The sequence below is a fragment of the Alligator sinensis genome, unplaced genomic scaffold (assembly GCF_000455745.1).
Source record: "Alligator sinensis unplaced genomic scaffold, ASM45574v1 scaffold1021_1, whole genome shotgun sequence".
NCBI classification, from domain to species: domain Eukaryota; kingdom Metazoa; phylum Chordata; order Crocodylia; family Alligatoridae; genus Alligator; species Alligator sinensis.
The window spans coordinates 1221315-1238635 of record NW_005842185.1 but is presented as its reverse complement, the minus strand read 5'-3'; the positions used below and the strand labels follow the sequence as shown (position 1 = coordinate 1238635).

At 44.0% G+C, this 17321-nt stretch overlaps 1 protein-coding gene across 1 annotated transcript in view; it reads left to right on the top strand.

Moving 5' to 3' along the window:
* Positions 1-2345: 2345 nt before the first annotated feature.
* The window catches only part of TBC1D15 (TBC1 domain family member 15), a 71028-nt gene continuing 56052 nt past the window's right edge, over positions 2346-17321 (top strand). Inside the window, 3 exon segments of the mRNA XM_006026249.3 lie at positions 2346-2493; positions 15226-15324; positions 15876-15950. Of these exon segments, the coding sequence (XP_006026311.1) occupies positions 2470-2493; positions 15226-15324; positions 15876-15950 (198 nt within the window). The 5' untranslated portion in view covers positions 2346-2469.

Sequence of the window (17321 nt, the reverse complement as noted above, 5' to 3'; positions counted from 1 at the left end):
CCTTCTTCCTGCTGCGTTCAATAGATTGTCGTAAAAGCAACATCTTCTCGCAGCAGCTGCTGGGAAAAGACCTTGCATGAGGGGCATGATAGTGTGCCAAGAGCAAACAAACTGAGGCAACCAGCATTACTGGAGGGATGAAAAAGGTGGGATGGAAAGTAATTTAAAAAGAAGGACGATGTCCTTTGATTTTGAATTTGGAACATGTGTAAGGCCTTGTTGCATGTTATATTTGGGACATGTTAACTGCACCTAAAACACTAGCATGTGAGGGCCTTATTACACATTGAACTTTGAGCTGCTCAAATATCTATCAGTGTTAGTGCTAATTTGAGTTTGGAGCAGTCACACCTTAAGGCTTTGACTGTCTTCCACCTGCACAGCTGTGACTTGCTACTAGAGGGCTGGCGATCGGGGTCCTGACTATGAGCTACAACTTTGAATTGTCACTAAAGGCTGGTGAGCCAGGACAGACTTTTTTCCCTGCTCTAGGTGGGTTGGGGAGGGTGAGAGATGGGTTGGGGGGTGGGAACATGAAGCTAGGAAGCAGAGAGTTAATGGGATGGCGGTGGTTAATGAAATGGGAGCTGGAAAGGAAGTGGAGCAAGGGTGGTAATATGAAGAAAGTCCGCCACTGAAGGATAAAGTAAGAAAAAAAAATTAAAGGAAACAGAGGAAGTAAATTTAAAGCTCTCATGTTTTAATAAATTGGGATTTGAGATGGGGGGTGGGGGAGGGGGGCTGGTCATGCTCCCTGGGCTGTCTGGGAGGTAGGCGTGGAAAGGGAAGGTGTTTTTGAGGAACCTACTGCCCCTGCTCTGCCAAGGAAGTCCTAGCTCATGGAGACCTGATCCCACCCTGCCTAGACCTCACTCCTGGATCCATCCATATCCTGTGACTAGAGGTGCACCGATACGTTGGTCCATACCGTATCAACATGATAAAAGGAAATTGACATTAGCGGCAATCAGCATTTTCTTTTTGGTTGATGTGGCTGATTAATGTCGCCAATAAATGCCACGTACACTGGGCAGTAGAGTTTGGGGTAGAACGTTTGATTCCCACAGAACAGGAGCGTGGGACAGGGACGCTGTATCCTGGGGCGATAGAGGACTGAAACTTCGGCAACTTGTCTGTGGTGAGCAGCCCTACATTCACACAACAGGAGCTGGGTAACACTTATCAGAGATAAACCTAGGTTGAAGTAGCATAACTTTTCCAAAAAATAAAAAAATATGTTCTAGGTCAAATTAGCCGGATCAGTTCAGCTTCCCTTCACGCCAACAGCATCCTCTTATAGGCTAAGACCAAGTGTAGTTTGCTGCACTGGTCTGGTACCCAAGCCAAAATGGGTACCAGCGTTGTGTAGTGGAGGGTGCACCCTGTCCAAATGCACTGCAGACAGGACACCCTACAAGTCTTGTAACTGGCTTCCTGCTGGCCAGCTTCCAGCAGGAGGATCTTGGCTACATGCTGACATTATGGAAATAGGGGACTCCTTCCTATTGGTCCTGTGGCTGTTAGCTGACTGCAAGCCAGACTCAGGGGTATCTGAATCCCAAGCCTCTGAGCTTGGGCCTGCACATAGGATGCCTGCCAATGGATTTGGAAGAAGAGATGGGTGGAGGATACTTGATGGTTGCAGCGCCACCATTGGCAACGTGTAGGAGGTGCACACCCTGAGATATGGCCATGTCTCCCCTGAGAGAAGCACCAGCGGCACTTCCGGTTTTGCAGTGATTGGCTGCTGAGGGACTCCCCCCATTGGTGATCTGCTGCTGGTGCCCCCCAGTATTAGGAGGCACCAGTTGCCCATGAGCACCACATACAGTGTTAGAACAATTGAATTTTGTTCAATCACTTGATATATTTGTATCACCTCCAGCAGAGGGACCTTAGCACAGCACAGGATGGGGGGATTATATCTATCTATCACTAACACCCTTTTCCCCAACACGTGCTGTGCTAAGGTCCCTCTGCTGGGGAGGATACAAACGGGCCCCCTAGCAGACGCCCGTCAGCAGCACACACTAGAACATGTTGGACCGCGCTCCCAGCAAGCTGCGCCTGCGCAGAAAGCGCCGCAAACCCAACGCGTTCCAAGCGTAACGTTTGCTGACGAGCGCTCCCTCAGCGCCTCGCGCGTGCGGCCCCCAGGAACTCCCACCCCGCGCTCGGGGGTAAGCTAAGCAGCTCCCACCCCTTGTGCCGGAGGTGACTCAGGAAAAAAGTCCCGCGGGCCACAGCATGTGGTTGCAGATCGCGTCTTGGCGCAACCTCGCAAGTGCTGCCTCACTTAGTCCCCTTCCCCCTGCACCGGAGTCCTGAGCTCGGCGCCTCGACCGTCTTCGTGCCTTTCCGCCACGCCACGCCCCGCGCATGCGCCCTCGGGCGGCGCCCGGGCGGGGGTTGTTGTGGAGCGGCCGGAGCACGTGAAGAGCGCAACGTCATCATAACACTCGTAGGAACATGGCGGCTCCTGCGGGCGGAAAGGTAACGGGCGGGAAGGCGGCCCTGCTCCCCCCGCCCGGGGTGCGGTGCTGGGGTGAGGCCGGGGGCGCTCGACGACGGTTGCCGCCGCGACAGCGCTGTGCCAGGCCCCGGGCACTCGGCGGGCAGGGGGCTGGGTCGGGCCTGGGGGTGATAGGCCGCGCTGCTGCTGGTGCTGCTGGAGTAGGGGGCCGGGGCCGGGATTGTCCCTGGGAGCAGGACACGTACACAGAGGCAGAGAGAGACACTCACGTGTATATATACCCTGGTACATGTGCGCACATGCACACATCACTGGTGCATGTACGTGTGTTTGTGCACATGTGTATGTATGTGCAGATGCGTGCTTGTGTTGGTACAAGTACATGCTAGTACACTCACAGACATACGCTCTGGTACGCATACATACGCATGCTTACTCAAAATGACTTGTTCCCCTCTACAATAAATTCACCTTCCAGAGCCAAATGTAGAAGTGACAGGATGCAGATGGGGATTTCTGAATCCTGGGCATGTCAAGTGACTGATTGGCTAGCTGGCTACCTCGCAGGATCCCATGACGTGAACTTGGGTTCACAAAAGTGTGTGCTCTATATTTATATCTTAGTCCAGCGGTTCCCAAATTCTAACAGATTGTGCACCACAATTTTAAACCGGTACAACCTCAAGTACCACCAGCAAATTTTTCAGTTTAACCTTAAGTATCACCAGCAAATTTTTGTCATATAAAGTACCCAAGGTGGGGACTGTATGCGACAACCAGAAGGATTCTGTTGTCCTTGTCAGCTTTGTGTGTGTTGTAGCAGCTTGGAACAGGGTTGCTGATTTGAGTGGCTACAGTTTTGGGATTGTACTGTAATTATAGGAATCCCTGCTCCAGATCTAGTTGTGTGTTTAGGATGGAAGCAGGTGGTATGAAGGTATCTGTGGTGGTCAGTGGGTTTCCCATATGATGTGGTGGCGATGTGGCCATTGTAAACCTTCACCATGGTGTCTAGGAAATGAATTTGCTAGATCAGGGGTTGTCAACTGGGGGTATGTGTCCCCTGGGGGTACTCGGACTGGTCCTAGGGGATACGCGTGGGCAGGTGCGGATGGAGCGCAGCCACCTCCCAGGAGTAGGGCCGGGGTGCAGAAGCTCACACGTGGCGGCAGCTGCTGCCACCCACCAGCCCGGAGAGCTTCCCTGCCCTGCAGAGGGGCACCGCTGCCCTCACCCCTCTCTGGCCATGCTCCTAGGAGTTGGTGGCGCGCTGTCCCTGTGTGCGCACTCCGTCCCTGCCTCCCCACTTGGTGTCCAGCTGCGTGTCCCCGGTCCCCTGGTAGCTGGCCATGTAAAACCCCTCTCCCCGGCACTTGGCATCTGGCTGTGTGCTTACCCCCTGCCTTGCCCCCCACCCTTCCTCCCCCGCTTGGCGTCTGGCTGCCAGGGGTACTTAGACTAAAAAAAGGTTGAAATCCCCTGTGTTAGAGTATTCCCAAATCAGTTTGATGGAGGGGTGGAAGTTCTTAAAGTCCTGGTGAGATTCCTTCCCATGCATCCATATGAAGAAGATGTCATCATTGTACCTAAGGTATATCCAGGGAATGACACAGCTGCAGAGGAAGTGGACTTGGAGGTCTGTCATAAATATATTGTCATATTGTGGGGCTGTACATGTGCCCACGGCAGTGTCATTTGTAGGTATAGGGAGTCCCCGGAGAGTTGTGTGTGAAGACAAAGCATATGAGTGTGATGGAAATGGAAGCAATGTCCACACTGGGGATAATGTTTGGATGGCTTGTAATGTGTGCTCATGGATATATAGAGATGTGATGTCCATGGTAGCTAGTATGGTATTTGCTGGAAGTGTGTTAGTGGAGCCAGTTTCTTTAAGAAATCTGTGGTGTCTTTGAAACAGCTTGCAGCTAAGGTACAGCTGAATGGAAACCTTGAGACTATTTTTCTGCACCCTAAGACTAAAGGGAATATATCTATGACAAGGAGCCATGCAGTGATTAACCTGCCATTGACCAAACTCGTACACAAGGACAACTAGAGTCCACCTGAGGGCTGAAGCCCCACTCTAGACCTGTATGTAAACTATTTCTCGCTCCATGTCTGCTTTGAGAGTACCCAAAAAACAACACTTACATTACAACCTCAGTCCTGCAGAATGGAAAGCCATACTCACCTTTAAAGACAAGCCTGATATTATCGTACAACAAGGTAAGTGGAGTGTCGCTGTTGTCATGCTGTTGGACAAAACAGCATACATACAGGAAACCAAGCAACACCTTTCCAACATAGAATTTTACGAAGTTGGGACTGAGGATACCACAGCACAATACCGGGAGGAATTACAACCTCCAAATGCTGCCTCTGGAAGCACAGGAGATGGTCACAATTTTTAAAACATATTTTTAGTTAGGCGCTCGCTAGAATGCTAATATGGCCATGTAAACAATACGTGTTATGACCTCAGTCTTGCAGAACGGAGAGCCATACTCTTGGTGTAGTAATACTATGTACTTTCTTTCTACGGACTTTAAGGAGACTTAATTCCAAACTCTTGAGACAGAGCAAAAATAGTTCCATATTATAAATGAATGATAGTTGGTATAACTTGATATACCGATTACATTATTTGGTGAGGACTGAAATATAGCATAGTTCTCAACTGTGCCCATGTTAATGGAAATCTTTTTTTGTTTTTTGCATGTGTCCTTACGATTCCCAAACACTTTTCAGTTTTCATTGTATATCAATTTAAAAGTAGTATACAGATTTATGCTATAATAGCATCTTACAAAAAATCCTTGAAGCTAGTATTATTGTCAAATGTAGTACTCAAGGGGTAAATGGGATTACTCATAAAGAAACAGATCGATTTGGTTGGACAGGTTGCATTAAATTAGATCTCATGAAACTTTGTCTTCCAGAAAAAAAGTATTAATTTCTTTTCTCGTTTTTTCTTCCCCTAGTGGTTGGTCATTGAGTTTTGATTTTAATAATTATTCTTTCTGTGTTATCCATAGAGAGTCCTATTTCCTTTGCTATTTCATTCATATTGACTTCCCTTATGATTCCTTTTTTAGGACCCAATTCACTTAACATTTTCCTGGTTAGGTGTTAGTTTTATTTTAAGGATCTTAATTTTTATTGGTGCAGCTTTTGGACCTACTTGAATTGTGGCAAGACAAAGGGTTTTTTGCATCCCACTCATGGTGCTCAGAGCCAGTTTCGTGGACATTTCACGGTAGCTTCACCCCTCACCACTGATTGGCGGAGGGGCCCTGGCAGCCCTGTCCCTTGCTACCAAAATACTTTTGCTTTCCTGACTGACACCTTCACTTAGTCACTAGGTCAGCCTCTCAGTAATTTTCACTCAAATCATGTTCTCTATGGCTGCAGTGGTTGCTGTGCTGTCTTTGTATTCTAGTAAGCATTTTGTTGGGTTGATTCCGTGAGAAATTGTGGCCAGTGCCATTTTTCATGGGGATCGCCATTTTTCGTGGTTTCTGTGACAATCATAAAATAGCAATTTAAGTAAGTCCCTACATATAACCCTTGATCAGCATGTAAAAAAAAAAATCTTTCCGCTTGTCATAGATTTACTCCTAGTTAAGGGCAAAATAAACCTTAGCCTTTTGTTATACTTAAATCACTTATTTTAACTGAAATCTCACTGTTGCCATGTATATAGCTGCGCTACTTTGGTAGCTCAAGACATTTCCAATACACCTGAATTAGACTTAAAAAATGCTTACTTTTGTGAACTTTGAACTCTTTTCTAGAGCGCATGGTTCTCAGTGTTACTAGCTATTGACACTTGAATCACAAGATTCCTTAAAGTCCTGTACCTGCAGTCATGTGATTGAGAGGGTGGTCATGTTTGGTTTTTTTAATATAAAAAGCATGATTCTTGCCCTTCTAGTCATAGAGAAAAACTTGAAAATATGACGTAAATGCTCAGAACATACCAGATGTAGAAATTATGTTAATAAAAAATAAATAAAACTGAATCGGTATGGGTCAAACTCCTGGGTAGATGGAATTTTTTTTTTTAAAGGACATGGGTCAAGTCAGGTCTCTGGAATGCAAGTGGCTGGCTGTAATTAGTTCCATAATCATTCTTTTATTAGCAGAATTGGAACTAACTTATTAAGGTAAGATATAGGGTGGTATTTTTTTATCCTTGAGGCTTAAGAGAGAAACTGTCAGGTATGAGTAGATGCTGTTTTGTTGTCTTGTGAGTGCCTTCCCCCCTGCCTCCCCTTCTCTCCCCCCCCCCAAAAGCAAACAAACAAACAAACCCAACCCATTGGTATTAGTGAGGTTTTGAAAATTGATAGCATTGGGCTTTCCACCGTTTAATGTTATTGTTATGTTCACAAAGGTGTGGTTAGGAAAGAAGTAAGAACTTTGTACCTGTTTCAGCTAATTAAAGCAAGTTGCACTCCTTTCCAGACTTGTATTGTTCACATGTGGCTTCTCATTAAGTGGCTTTGTAAACACTGCTTTAAAAATTAGCCTTGGAGATACTGGAATTACCTTGCATGTTTTGACTGGGAGTACTTTTGGTATCACAGCACTTCTCATTAGAACTGAAAAGGTGTGTAGTAGAACACATTCTCTGTCTTCTTGAAGCACGATGAAATAAAAGTCATTATATCTGTTTCTACGGTATGCTAATTTTTATAAGTAATTTAGGATGCAGGCTTGCTGCTCACTTGTAAGGAGTATTGCTTGACCAATATGTAGAGAATTCAATTGGGGATCTTCAGAACTTCTACCACTTAAACTTATATAGGTATATTGTGCTCTGTAATCAGGAGCCAGAACAACTTGTATATCTTTGGATGAGGAAACTTATCACCCAGTCACTGGTGGTTTAGGTGCATTCCTCAAATGGCTCAAGAAGATTCACTAATCTGACTCTTCAGAAGAAGTCACTGATGTATTATGTTAGTTGGTGGCAGCATAAAATAACCTGTTCATGTTACCATGGTCAGGGTATCTTGCAAAATCCCAGCCCTGTGGAAGAAAAAGGTTGTGCCCATTTGAACTGAGATAAGTCTGTAACATGGAGAAGTTTTATTGTGGCTTCAGTCTAAGATAACCTTTTTCCCCAGAGTGAGATACTGTAGTACAGTGTCATTGTGCCTACTGCTCCACTCTGATTTAGCCTGTTAATCTGCCATCAGTATTCCCACACTGCTCTTACCCTTTGCCTTTAACCCTAGCCAGTCTCTTTATCTGTCTGTGATCATGCTTACTAGCTCTCACTTCCCAGTTTAAAATTCTGATTTACTACCAGATTGTTCCTCTTCTTGCTTGGATGCTCCAGGGATCAACAATTTTGTTGAACACCTCTACCATCTTTCTATGAGCATGCTAACCATTACTTACACCTTTTCTATCATCTGGCCTATAAAGAAGTCATCAACCTACTGTTGCAGTGGGGCCAAGGCAAAAGTACAGCCAGTCCTGAGAAGGAATCAATGAAATTAAGACACTTGTGATGTCATAGCCACTCAGAAGATAGTAGTATGTTACTACTGTGATGGCTTGGAGTACAGATTGAAAGTCCCTACTGCGAGGTGTTGAATAACTCTTTGGAGAAGATGCTCCCCCATTGCACATTTGGGATATGCTTTTGGACAGAACCATGGTCAGCAGCTCTTGGGTGTACTAGTAGGTGTCTGAGAGCCAGGACTTTTTTGCCGGGCCATTAGCCCAGCTGCTCACTTTTGAAGCTTGAATTCAAGATGCCTGTTTCGGAGTCTGCTATTGATTCCTGTCTTTAGCACTCCTGGCTGTAAGAGGCATGGTGAGGTTAATAATAGCGGTGTATGGCTTTGCACTCACTGTTGGTACTTTTCTTGCCTTCGAGAGTTGATACCTGTGTTAGAGACCTTCAGGTGCTCTAATGCTGATGATGTCATAACATATAGCAAAGTTGAGGGCCTGCAAAAAGTGCAGTGAAAAAGAGTTACTCAAACAACTTTGCTGGATCCTGAGCCAAATGTTCCAAGATAGAGGGAGCACATGAAGCAAAACCACGACTGTTGTTTACAACAGCCCAAGGAGTTGACTGAGCATGGCTTCAGCTAGAATTTAGAGTAGGGGTAGTGGGTTGATATGGCCCACCCCAGGTCAGAGGGGTGGGTCCTAGGACCCTGCTGCCACCGGCGTTCATCCCTGCAGTGATGGTGGGGGGCACCCACAACCCAGCATCTGCAGGCTGGATCCAGCCTGTATACTATAGGTTGCTGACCCCTGCACTAGAGCAAAGAACTTACAGCATAACAAAATTCAGCTTATCTTTGGTTAAGGACACAGTCTTCTTGAACTGGTGAAGTAACCAGAAATAATGCTGGATGCTCTGAACAAGAGGTTTGTGCTACTGAAGGCTACAGCTGCTGTCCAGTTCTTGGCTGCCTCAGTACCATGACCTCCTATGCGAGTGAAGGTTCAGTCAGCACGAGTTCTCCAAGTACTGGAGATCACCCTTTTCTTGGGACCAGTGCTGCTTGAGCATCAGTAGCCAGAGTACTTCTGTCACAGAGAGAATAGCGCTTCATGAAAGCCTAGCTGCTTTGATTCTTCTAACCCCCATGTTGGTCCACTTACGTGGCACTCCAGTTTGCATACTGCAGTTTTGAATTTGACCAAATCTTTTTTTCTTGTTAAAGCTGTTATCATCTCATGTTGTACTTATAATTGAAGGTTGAATTGAAAATGGCCATTGGAGTTGGTTGGAACAGGCAAATAGGTGTCCTAAATAAGTAGGGGCTGTTGTTGGTTAAAGCACATACTGTTTCAAATTTCATAAGCTCAAAGGCATGTACATCAGAGGCCCTGCTGGACTCGGGAGCAGTCTTGTAGAATGAGAATCGTATACAGAAAACATGTATAGCATAGGAGTGATTTTATAGACAAAGCCAAACAGATTTCTTCCCTTTTGGATTTGTCTGTCTGTCATGATGAATCTGTGAAGGTTGCTTTGCTAAATAGTCCCCAGTCATGGACTGACTTAGCAGATTGGAATTTTCAAATTCTTACCTCGGAGTAGGCGCACAAGGCTTGGACAAAGTGAGCTTGTTGGTCATCATTTTGGTTTGATGGGTGCCCCGCCCATGCAAACTGCAATTAGTCTCTCTGCCTGTATTTCTGCCTCCCAGCGTTTTCCAAGACTGTTGCTCTTGCTGTCTCAAATATTATGCAGAACACAGCAGGCAAGTAAAATCCTAGGCATGTGCTCATCCACCAGCAGCCTCTCACTGAATGCCTGCCACCTGGTTGTTAGCCTCCTGAAGGTACACTGCTGTCACGAAGGTGTACCAGGTGAAATGGTTCTTTTCTGCTCATGAGCCATAGCAGCAGAGGGTGGTTGGAATTGCTGAGGATAAGGTTGTGGGGGAATGCTTATACTGTTAATATAGATGCCACTAGCAGTCTAACAGCTTCTTTCTTTCTTTGTGTTGTTCAGTGAAATCAAGAGGGAGTTGCTGAAAATGCTAGTGCCAAATATTTTTCCAGCTTGTGTTCTTGTTAATGAACCTGTGCTATGGATTAGCAACATCATTATAGATATGGAGATGGAGATCCATGTTAATAAGCTGAGGCCTGCTGGGGTAAAGGGAGGGGAATATAGGTACCATCATTCATTCTGGGGTATTTGCAAATCCCCAGGAGATTAGATGATTTTGCACATGTGGAATTTCCTAAATTTTGAAAAAAACAGTTACAGTAGCTTTTTGGTGGCACATGGTGCCTTAATGGTTTGTTTGCATACACTGAAATTGTGTGGGCTGGTAATAGTTGGGGAAGGTGAACTTCCAGATGGTTGTGGCCCAATGTTTCTCTTTGAGCCAGGGTAGTATCATGTTGCACTGCCTCTGTAGCATCAGGGCAGCTCAGTGCAAATTCCCAGGAAAATGGCATTTCTGGTCCTGAAATTCTCCTGACACTGTTGGTCACCCCATTTCTGTAGCACCGTCTTCTTTCACTAGTCAGTGCTTGTTTCTTCGCTTGGAAACAAACTGCAGATGATTCCCTCCTTGTTTGTCATATGAACCTTCTTATCTTGTGGTGGTTTAGTATCTTCATCTACCAACAGGTTCATAAACTGTTTTGTAACAGTGGTCACCTGCATCCATTGCATACATTGCAGTGTTACATTTTGAAACTGCTTATGGATATGGTGAAGACTGCCCACACAAGCATGTACCTGGTGACCCTCAACACAACATCACAGTCCATTGAGTTATTGCCATTAACAAGGTTAAGATATAAATCATCCTTGCTGCAGTCATTACAGTTTGAAAACTGCACTGTATCTCTCCTGAGAATGGTTATATAGGACAGGGTTTAACAATTACAACCTACTGCCTGCAGCTCAGATCTGGCCTGTGGAGAGATCCAGTCTGTCATGGGGAATTTGTTTTGTGGAGCTGCATCATGCCATCCCTCTGCAGCAAACCCTCTCTGCTGTGGAGCCTGCTTTGCCACAACATCTGAATTTTCCTTTGCTGTAGAGGGGTTGAGAATCTGTCAGCAAGACTTGTGGAAGTAGGATGGAGACTTTTGGCCCACAGGGACATCTGGATTGAAAGCACTGGCCTGCACCAGCAAAAGGTTGTTGACCCCTGATCTAGAACTGTGAGATTTGGGGCAGCTGAATCTGTGGATGTGCAACCTAGAGATCTTAGCATACTGTATATTGTGGTAGCTATCTCAGAATCCTCAAGGGGAGGAAATGCCATAAAGGTCCTGGCTAAGGTTAACCTGCCTTAGCTTAAATTGGGGTAAGCTTTTCCTTTTTATGGAAGCTCTGATATGTGTTAATGAAACCGATAGCTGTATGTATTTGTGTGTTTGCTCCAAGAGAGCACCAGGCCTCAAGGTTCCCTGTCTTTGGACAGCTCCATTTGCCTACAGCAAAAGCTCTGTTATCCAGCATCCCCAGGGAATGGGGGATGACGGTTAATCAAGTATGCACCATCTGGTGCACTCCCTGGCGTCAGTGTGCCGTGGGTTAGGGAGAGGGGCCTTGTGCAGGTTGCTTTGCTTGGTGCCATGGGCCGAAGAAGTAAAGGAGAACTTGGCTTGTGGTGGCGAAACCAGAAGTGGGACTTCTGGTTTTGCTTTTGCCGTGTCTCTTGGATGCCGGTTAGTGGAGCTTTCTGGTTGATAAAGTGCTAGATAACACAGCTTTTGCTGTATTTCTGGCAGTTGTCGTAGTTCTTTTTCTTCTTTAGAGTTGCTGTCGACAGTAACTTGTAATTGACTTCTTTAGGAGTTGTGGGGGGATTGGTGCTTTTCAAAAATTAGATCCAAGATAGTAAAAAAAAAAAAAAATATCAGAGGCTATGCTTGAAGACTTTGGCTTTGATTTTTATATATTTCTTTCCTGTCTTGAATTAATTGGGTGATGAACCTGGCTCTAATTATATACATTGGAAGATAGGGGTAATAGGTGCAGTACTAAATTATGTATTCTGCAGACGATTAACCTAGGCAAGATTTATGGATGCAGATCTTCAGAATAATTAAAGCTGTACATTTAACATTAATATAGCTATTCCTCTCTGTTTCTTATTTTCCCTTAATTTGTTAATGACATTACTACAAACATACCACTAGGGTAATACAGTCAGTTCAGACATGGAAAGGAAGAAACCTAGCATGCTTGCTTGATGACTTCTTTCCTTAGAATAGTTATGTCCATGGTCTAACATGGGGCTGTCGAATTGGTGGCCTGGGGGCTGCATGGAGGAGCTTTGGGGACGAGCCTAGCCACTGCTTTTTCCATTGCTTCTGTTAGTGTGGCAGCTGAGGTCTCTGGGCTCTCCCTTCCTCCTCTGGCTTCTGCTTTCTGCCCCTTGCTTCTGGGGTTGGAGTTGTAGGAAGGGGTCTGGGCAGTCTGAATTGAGCATAAGCAGGAGGAAAAGGGGTTGTGATATCTGTACTACACCTTGAGAGGGTATGGGCTGTGTGGAGTGGGGCTAGACTGTCTGCATTGTGCTGGGAAGGGGGCTGAGTAGGGGGAGCCAAGCAGCCCACGCTGTGCTTGCAGCTGGGAGAAGGGCTGTCCTCTGTGTATAGTGGGAAGGGGGTCAGAGTACTCATATGGCAAGTGGAGGCCAGGAGAGTTGTGCTGCTCTGGAGTTGGTGGCCCTGCTGAGAAGGCAGATTGCCGTCTAACAGGTCAGCTGCCACCTACACAAATACACTCTTGGATTCATAGAATATTTGACAATTTTTGACAGTGGTCATATAATAGGCAGTCAGTTATTTTACTGGTCAGTTGTCTTGCTTGTCAGCCTGAAGAAAATATGGTTCTACATAACTCTAAATTAATCTTTTATAACTCTAAACTTCATATAACTCTAATCATCAGTTGCTAGTAGCATTTGTATGCGAGTATGTTCTCAAGATTAGCCTGTTCAGCTTTTGCCTTATGTAGCAATGGAAGTAGCTACAGCAGTAACTTTGTGTTTCAAATAATCCTAAAGAGGACAGTAGGTAGAAGGAATCTACAGACTTTATGCTGTGAGATTAATTTCCCATTCTTTTTTTTTTTTCTTTTATGAACCTTCATTCCTATTATGGCTTCTTCCAGTTTCTCCATTTCTGCATGATTTGGAAGTGCCTTTAATTTTTTTCTTTATGAATGCAACATAAATAAAAGCACTCTCCCTAATATTTTTACTCCTTGTATAAAATTAAAACAAAAGTAATGTGAAATACCTGATTACATGAGGTCTGGCCTCAAAAGCAGACACAAGTAGAACTGCCATCAGCTGGAAGATAGAGCTCTGTATAACTGGATGGACTTGACTTTTTGATCCCTGTACAGAAATTTGTTTCTGAAGAGCCCTCTTGAGAGAGAATGATCTATCAGTTGCCCTCAGACTTTAAAAATCTAGAGACTGTTACTTTGAGCTTCTCAGCTGTGCAGCTGAGCCTTTTGGGAAGAGGTAATTTCTGAGAGTCTTGCAGGGTTAGTGTGATATCAAGACCTTGAATTACATTAATGCAATTTAGAGTAGCAATTTTCAGTGCAGAAAGGAAAGCTCCTTTTGTGAAAGGATAGCAATATATGGCATAAAATAATGGTGAAAAATGTTTGAGATTTTTGCTCTGCAGTAGGAATGCTTTACTGGGATAGGAGCTACTGGTATTCTGTACAGTCACAGTGCTGGTACAGCTGTGCTTGTAGAACTGTGCTTTGTATCAGTACAGTAAAAATCACACTGGCAAAACTGTCCTTTTATATAACTGATTCACTGCTGATACAACTTTGTCAGCCACGTATCAGTCCTTTTGACATCCCCTGATCAACATAGCTATTTCAGAACTCCTTTGTAGCGTAGACCAGACCAAAGTTTGGTCGTTTCAAGGGTTCAACTAATTGTGTTTTCCATCTGAATAGTTAAAACAGTGTTCAGTTTAAATTCAACTGTTATGGTTCAACAGTTATGACTTTGAAAGCAAGTCCTTTTGGGTCCTTTCTTCATAAACAGTACATGTTTTTAACACAGAAACGTTGAAATAACTTCTTTTTACTATACTTGATTATCCAGAACTGATGCAGTGAAACCCCATGTTTATTCCTTCTTTCTTAGTGTTTAAAGTTAGTTTTGAAGCAGTATGGCATTCCAGCTTGTACCAAAAATAATGGAGAACTGGAAACACATTTATAGAAACAATAGCTAAATTAGGAGTTTTGCTGATGTTAACTGTTGCATTCCATACTGGATAATTCAACATCCCATAAGTGTTTTTTTTGCAAAATTTAGATTGGCCTAGTAAAATGGTTTAAGTGGTTTGAAAATCCAGTATTTGATAGAACAGTATTGAGGTTTTGAGGACATATGCAAAATGTGCTAGGGCTAACTGGTTAATTGAGAGAATTATATTTTACTTTTCTCTACTTTGAACAAGTATGTACCTTTATTTTTGGGGAACTAATGTGTTTGTAGAATGAATTGTATAGAATGTTAAGTTTCATTTCCCAAAACCTTCCATGTGTATATTGGGGGATTTTCCAATCTCCTTTGAAAGAAACAAAACAGAGGGTTTGTGCAGGTTTATAGCACCCTTGGCTTTCATTGCTTTTGACAGACTTAAGCACTTAGAGCAAGCAAAACTGGAGAGAGCGCCAACTTTTAGGCAGACAACATTACTTAGATTTTTGCAAGCAATTGTATATTGAAAACTTGTATTCTACAGACAGAATTCTTGCAGCATTTTTTAATTTTTGGTGTATACAAATAAATTCATCTAACATATGTAATAGTGGAATAATTGGAATGGTGATTTATTTTAATTATAACATTTTTAAGCTCTTTCCCAGCTAATGTTAGACAGTGGCAATTTGTTGTTATCTGTTATAAATTAACCTTTTTAATTAAGAGGAGTAGTACTTAATAGATATAGCTGTGCCAGTAAAAGCTTCTAGTAAAGACACAGTTATACTGAGTATTTATAGCTAATTTTAATGAATTAGCACTTAAATTAAACCAGGAGAATACTGTGGATTTTCTGATGTGGCTTACTTTTGAATTGAAGAGTAAATAAAAAAAAAAAAAGATAGATTATGTTCTGTATTCCAAGCACCAAAATGAGACTATGCAGTTTGATATTTAGGTCATGATGACTGGTGCATGGAGTTTCCCCTTGAATGTTGCTCTCCCATTAGTAAAGGACATCTTTATCCAGTCTTTTTCTTTTCCATTTTACAGGTTGTATATGAACAAGAAGGAGTTTTCATTCATTCATCATGTGGAAAAAATGATGACCAGGACAATTTAATATCAGGAGTACTACATGTCCTAGAAAAGGTATTTAATGTAATAGTCTTCTGATTTTTTTTTCCTTAAATGTGTTAGTCAAATATAACAGATATTTGCACACTTGAAACATATTTTCTTAAATGAAAACATTTAAATGAAAACATTATGGCTGCTTACAGATGTGAAAAAACAAACAGCACTTTAAGCTCCCCGACCAAGCTCAGCACATGCCCAGAAGAGGCATTGTGTTAGTTTGACCTGAGTTGCCCAATGGCTGTATAGAGTGCATGCTTCAGTAGGGCTTTTTGGTGCTCTTATCTAATAGCTGATTGAATCAGCTTTAAATAAAAGCCCCCAAAAGCCCCGCTGGAGTTCCCAGTCTATACAAATGCTAGGGAGCCAGGTTGAACTAATGCACTTCCTTTTCTTGTAAAGTGCTGTTTTTTTCCCCACCTCTGTCAGCAGCCTGTGTTAATAAATACCAAGATGTTCACTAGCTATAAATAAAATGCATAAAAATATTGCTACATCTGTAAATAGAACGCTACCTTTTCTTAATTATTCAGATTTTTGCTTCATTTATATAACATGTTTTGTAGGAAGCTGAAGTAATAGTGGACTGGAGACCATTGGATGATACTTTGGACTCTTCCAATATTCTGTATGCTGGAAAGGTATGCTTGTTAATTACTAGCATTTATCATTTTTTTCCCCACAAGTTCTGGGTTTAGCATGCATATGCTGAATGTAGCTAAATCATAGAGAAGTAGGGAGGAAGGGACCTCCAGAGGTCATCTAGTCCAATCCCATGCCTCAGGAAGGATCATGTCTAGCCAAATCATTCTATGCAATCCATAGTCTAAACTCTACATAAACTACTGTTAGTCCTGGTACAACACCAGACCTAACACTGGAACCTGCCACAGGGAAAGCAGGGGATTTGCAGCAGTATAACTGGAAATAAAATGTGTCTACCAATGGTAGTGATTATTTGTATTCATTGTTGTGTCAAGGGGCCTTAATCCTGACTCCACTGTGTGTAAGGTTTTATCAGAGAGAGATAGTTAGCTGTATTCTTAGTCTGAAGTCTGGCAGAAGATAAGGTAAATTTGCACCTTATCAGTTATCTAAATCAGAAATGCATAAGCTTTGTGTAGGCAGCAGTTTATTTCACCAAATGCTGTGAAGGGATTGCAGGAAGCAAAATTTATAATTAGAAAACAGAGATTAGAATACAAAGGGTAGGGAAGGGGAAGAAAAAAGGGGTGGGCACTGTTGGGAGAGGCCAGGGGGGTAGAAGAGAAAAGCAAAGCTGTTAGCCCCCTGATGGATGTAGGGATTATAAAAGCGAATCCAGGTACGGGATAAGAATTAATAGGCTTGGTTTAGCTCGTACTTAACACAGTCCAGGCTGTGGAGGATTTCTTGTTTCAGTTTCCCATTCAAGTTGACTTTTACAGTTTCTTTGTCTAAGTCAAGAACAGTTACTATGATACTGTGGTAATTCACCATCCTGGGAGGTTGGGTTGTGTTCTGCACAGGTAGCCTGTATAGATAGGAAGTCTGTTACTGGAGAGAAGACATTTGTGCTTAGGGTGCTGTAAGCCAGGACAGGTTTGTCCCCAATGGCTGCTTTGAGATGGTCGTTATTTTGCAGGAGGAGACCGGACCAGATAACAATGATTAGAATATCTGAGGAAGAGCTGGCGCTGCCCACCCTGTTCCATGGGTAGATCCGGGGGCATGCACCCCCTGTGGCCTCCTGGGTTGTGTGCCTCCTTTCCCTGCACCCCCGAGACGAGCTGCTCACAGCTCCATTCCCTGCCCCGTGCCAGCTGTGCAGGGCCTGCTCCTGCCCCATTCCCTACCTCAGAGCTGCTGCAGCTGCCAGTGCTACCGTGTGTGGGGGGGGGCATGTGCCCCCCTGATCTGTGTGTGGAGGAGGCAGCTGCCACTGGGGGCTGGGCTTTGGGCCCCGAACCCCACTGCACGTGACCCCCGGGCCTCTGCCCCTTCCCTCCCCAACTGACTGACTTGCTGGGCTG